Raw genomic sequence first — 5,006 nt, 5'->3', positions numbered from 1 at the left:
GTTATGATGCCATGCTGATGGGGGATGTTTCTTGTTGCGCTCCCAGTGTGGGCATGGGCGTTATGCTGAAACTCGTGGTTACGGCGACGTGCCAAATGAGGTATGGCGTGCGTGTGGTCTCGAGACTTGATCAATGACCCGAGCTGCTGTGACACCTTTGCCTCTCCCTGGACCGAGGTTCTGGAAGACCACAGGGCAGACCCTCTTTACAAGACCAATTCCACCCCACACAATGATGCTCGGACCACCCCACGAGTCCCTCTCAACAACACAAGCATCCGAATAACGTGACCCACCGCTTCGCCAGATTCTTTCTCTGCCAGCTGCTGTTGAGATACAGTAATGGCTCTCATCTGAGAAGAGGACTCTTCTCCACTGCTGGTGACGCCAATGTCGGTGCTGTGTTGCCCACTTAAGACGGTCCCGGCGATGATGTGGTGTCAGAATTGGTCCTCGATGCGGCCTGTGACAGTGGTGGTGTCTGCTCGTCAATCGTTGACTCACGATGTCCGCACAAACGTGTCACTGATGTGTCCTCATGGTCTGTCGAGCAGTTTCCGCAGCAGTAACAAAGCGATCTTGAAGATGCTGTCGCACAATTTGACGATCCTGACATAACAACATAACATAAAATCTTATATTCAATGTCACAGGAACCTTTGTTGTTCAGTATATATTGTACTGCTATGCGACGATGATCTGTAAAGAAACCAGACAATCAAGGATGAGGATTGTTTTCAGCTTGGATGTAGATAATTGAAAAGATGCAAAAGGCGCCAGGCAAGTGGATGCAGTTGCTGGAGATTGCATTCCGTTTCATTTCAAGCTAAAGGACAATTGAAGAAATGCTAGGAATAGCCTTCAGAATGTCAACTTTTTATCGACTACTTCTTTATTGTTTATAGCGCTATTTCAGGAGAACCAATTACAGTTATCCACGATTAGATCAAACACGGTTATAACGAACTGACGGATATAACTATTTTGTTGTTGTACGAGTTGTGTATATGCTTATAACTTGAGTTCGTTATAACTGTCGTTTACTGTACTAGGATATTTGGCTTGGGTGGTCATCTGTGTGTGTCCACTGTCTATTTTCTTTCAGACCAATCCAACACTTAGGGATTATGTTTTCCTAATTGCACTCAATAATAATGTCTTAATTTCACTGGTCACGGCACTGTTTCCTCTTTTTGGCGCAGGCGTTCAGTTTAGCCCTAGAGATGTCATATGTGCCTTGTGATACTTTGTGGTTCTAATTACATTTTGTGATATGTTTTCAACACAATCACATGAAATTACTAAATGTGAATCGCTAAATCACAAACTCCACCTGGTTAGAGTGAGTGAATGTCCACTGAATGACTGAGTATGGTTTATGACATTTTTATTAATATTCTAGCAATATAACGGCGGGGGGACACCAGAAATGCTGTTTACACATTGTACCCACGTCGGGAATCGACGCCGGGTCTTCGGCGCAATGAGCCAACACTTTAACTTCTAGGCTACCCTACTGCCCCTCTTGGTAAGATCTATTTAAGCATTTTATACAGTGTAAAACAACTATACATTTTTGTCGTATCTGACATGGGAGCTTCGCCATGTGGTACTATTTCTCTAGTGTGTGTATGCTTTTATGTGTTTGTGTAAGCGTTTTGGTGTTTGTGTAATTAAAATTGTCTCGAATTGCTAGATTAGTATACCTAAAAATGTGAGTTGACAGACAAAGGGTTTGTAGGATTCGAATGGAATTGTTTGGAATGCCAGACTAGATTGGCCATAGACTACTCTCCCTGTTTGTACGCCAACTCGATTGCATCTGCTTGAGGCTGATTGATTTGTTTTCTTCTGCTGTCAAGTCATGTGCCGCCGTCGGAAATCTGATAATTTGAATGTATCATGTTCTCGATGTGATTGGACATTCAGTTATGCTTTTACGTGTACACCTCTAACTGGTTGAGGTGTTATTCATTCTGAATCATCGTTATCAGAGGCATCATTTCCCTGTCGGACATATATGAACACGTTTATGTGGCACAGCAAGGATGGACCTGCATACTTTCATATTACTCTCCACTCATCTGAGTCAAAGCTGTATGCTTAAAGAATTGGAACCGACGGGCTGCGGACATGTCAGGATTAAATACGGAATTTCTCATTTCAACATGCATACACCATATTTGAAGAAGATAAATCGGGGTAAGAGCGTACCTTGTTAGTACTTTAGCATCTGCATAACACGTACCATGCTTGTACTTGAGTGTCTGAATAACATTGATGGTGAGTTCGTGAGTTGCGTTAACACAGTTTTCAGCAGATTTTTAGTATCAGATTAATGTGATTAAAGTCCAAACTGACGTTGCTCTGATATATGTCAGAGTAGTCGCCATGAAAGCCAGTAGAATATGAATAATATTTCCAAGGTTAATAATGAGGAATTAGAACCTGCGGACACGTCAAAGTGAGGCAACTCTGCACTGCATCAACCATGTTTAAGTGAGTCGATTTTTAACGCTATATACACTAGTTTATCAGTTGTGTTACATGAATACCGATGGTTTCATGTGGGAGAATAGACAAAATTATATTGTTTTTATCTTATGTTCAGTGAGAACAGATTCGGTGAGGCATATACAAGTACGTTTTCGGTAACAATCAAGTAGCCTGCCTACAAACTATTGGTAACCACTCACAACTGGAGTCTTGTGCTGTGACGTGTATGTCCTGGAGATGCAAGATCTGTAGAATGACGGCAAACTATCGGGAATTGTTCTGGATACTTATTACAGGACGTTGTTTGTTAGGCATCTTTGGGGCTCATCCCATACGTGTTCAGTCTGGCTCAAATGCCGAGCATAGATCATTCTCTATATTATGACGCCTATGGATGCTCTGCATGAATGTAGCTGTGCAGAGAATGGGTGCAATCTTGCTGAAAGGCGTATCGTTAGTGAAAAGCACCACCCCCCATATCATTTTGATGCATTTTGATATCCTGATGCTTGGACCACCCCATTGGTATATCTCGTCAGCTTATTCTGTCATTTCCAATAATCGTCATCGACTGATGTTGACACCAGTTGTGATGTCGCATTGTCCACTGTCTGATTGGACACCACAGAAAGTTAAATTAGAAATTTGTACTTCTATAGCACTTTGATGTATTTATAAGGTTTTATTTGATGAAACTGTATATATTCATGTTATTGTTTAATTTGACAGATTCGTGTAAACTGAAATGGGTGCAAGTATTACACACTGACCAAAACGGTGGTGTGATTTCAGGAAGGAAAAGAGACCTACAACAGAGCGTTCTCCATGGGCGAAGAATTAGATTTGTTTTGAATAATACTTACCACAATACAGCTGAGTTCGATACGTGCAGAAAGGTCGATGCAGATGCTTGCTGTCAGTCTATGCCACATGTCTCTGTCCATAACGAAGATGACTTCGATCCATCCGGGTCCTGGTCGTTCATAATGGTGTGTTCCACAGGGCATATACAGATGAAAACCTATTTCGTTGGTGGCAAGGCTAAATCTGATAAAACCATAAAAACCGCAATAATGTGGTTTGCATTGCAAAAAGATAAAATACAATATCCATCACCAGTTTATGCAAGTGGGTACAGAGGACAGAGGTACAGAGGTACAGAGGCGCTTGCTACAAATATTCTTCAAGGGTCTTCTGTTGCTATTTCCTGCATTAGTAACATATTTTATACTGCCAACTGCGAGGTGCTACCGAGAAAACATCCTAAACCAAGAGAAATCAGTTGTGAGGCTATTTGGGTCGTTGGTCAACATCTATACGGTAATCATTACATATTTATGAACAATGCATACTGGTATTTTCTAATTCTAACGTCTTTAGATTCATTTTACCAAAGTAGATGGTATATTGGGAATAACAAGTTGATGTCCCACAACCGTAGCCATTATAAAATGAAATGGTTTGTTGATGACTGTTGGACCAGGCTGCATGTTTCCGAGAGAAATGGATCTCTTAGTAACACATTAATGCATTTAAATTTTTTTGCTGACTGTGGACATTCCGTCAAAGTTAAATTTGAAAACACAATAATGGAGGCAGAAGGTATCCGAATCTCAGGTGATCACCTGTCAGTGTTTTTGATATCATCCTTGTCCAAAAGAAATGCAGAGTACTTTAGAGAGGATCTAAACTGGGAGTTCAGGGTCGTGAGTACTACAGGCACTATGAGGACATATCGTCCTTTTGTGGGGGCATCGAACGTCACTCATAAGAGAGCTACAATAGAGAGGAAGCCAGTAACCTGGTTTGTGGATACAAAGAAGTGGGACCTTGTGTTGCACACTCTAAGGAATACTTCAGTTGTGAGCGGTTCCATCCTGGCAGTGAGATATGCCATAGCTCATGGTGCAGAAATCAGAATAGCTTTCCGATTTTCTAACGACTCCGGATTTCGCATCTATAAAGCACACAACATTCACCTTGGACCCGAGCATCACGTTACAGCACAGGTTGTACGTGCTCTGAAAGAATACGAAGTAGGGAATGAGAACTTCCGACTTGATGATAATCCATGTTGGTACTTCAAACTAATATCTACCAAAGGGTATGTTGTTAGCACTGAATGGACCCTGAAAGGTGTGATAAATCACGGTCAAAGGTCGGATAAAGCAGAGATAAAGTGGTTTGCAAACCTTTAAAAAAGGATGACTTACACTCCCTGTTATTCATGCGTATTCTTCTATGTATACATAAATCAGTGTAGGACACTTCCATGTTCTGGTTGACAGCCTCTGCCAGGAGAACGGAACATCGATCGTTCTATCCCCTTGCTGTGTCATACCAAAAGATGGTACACTATCTGTCATTAACACCTTAGACATGTTATGGATGTATCAACAAATTGATATATTTGTAGCAAAGGTTTGACAAGTGCGGTCAAAATAAGATCAGCCACTGATGCCACCGTCAAAAGGAGACACTGATAAGTTACCTATTTGTTTGGGTGAGAT

General features: G+C 41.5%; 1 protein-coding gene across 1 annotated transcript; it reads left to right on the top strand.

Moving 5' to 3' along the window:
• The first annotated feature begins 390 nt into the window (after positions 1–390).
• On the top strand, positions 391–4,694 carry LOC139447918 (uncharacterized). The gene is made up of 2 exons (XM_071229404.1): positions 391–565; positions 3,289–4,694. Exons 1-2 carry the CDS (start codon positions 391–393, stop codon positions 4,692–4,694), a joined length of 1,581 nt encoding a protein of 526 aa, XP_071085505.1.
• The last annotated feature ends 312 nt before the right edge of the window (positions 4,695–5,006 follow it).

The sequence above is a fragment of the Haliotis cracherodii genome, unplaced genomic scaffold, assembly GCF_022045235.1.
Source record: "Haliotis cracherodii isolate W230 unplaced genomic scaffold, xgHalCrac1.p SCAF_7, whole genome shotgun sequence".
Taxonomy (NCBI): Eukaryota; Metazoa; Mollusca; class Gastropoda; order Lepetellida; family Haliotidae; genus Haliotis; species Haliotis cracherodii.
The sequence above is the reverse complement of the archived record's forward strand: the minus strand, read 5'-3'. Positions and strand labels throughout refer to the sequence as shown.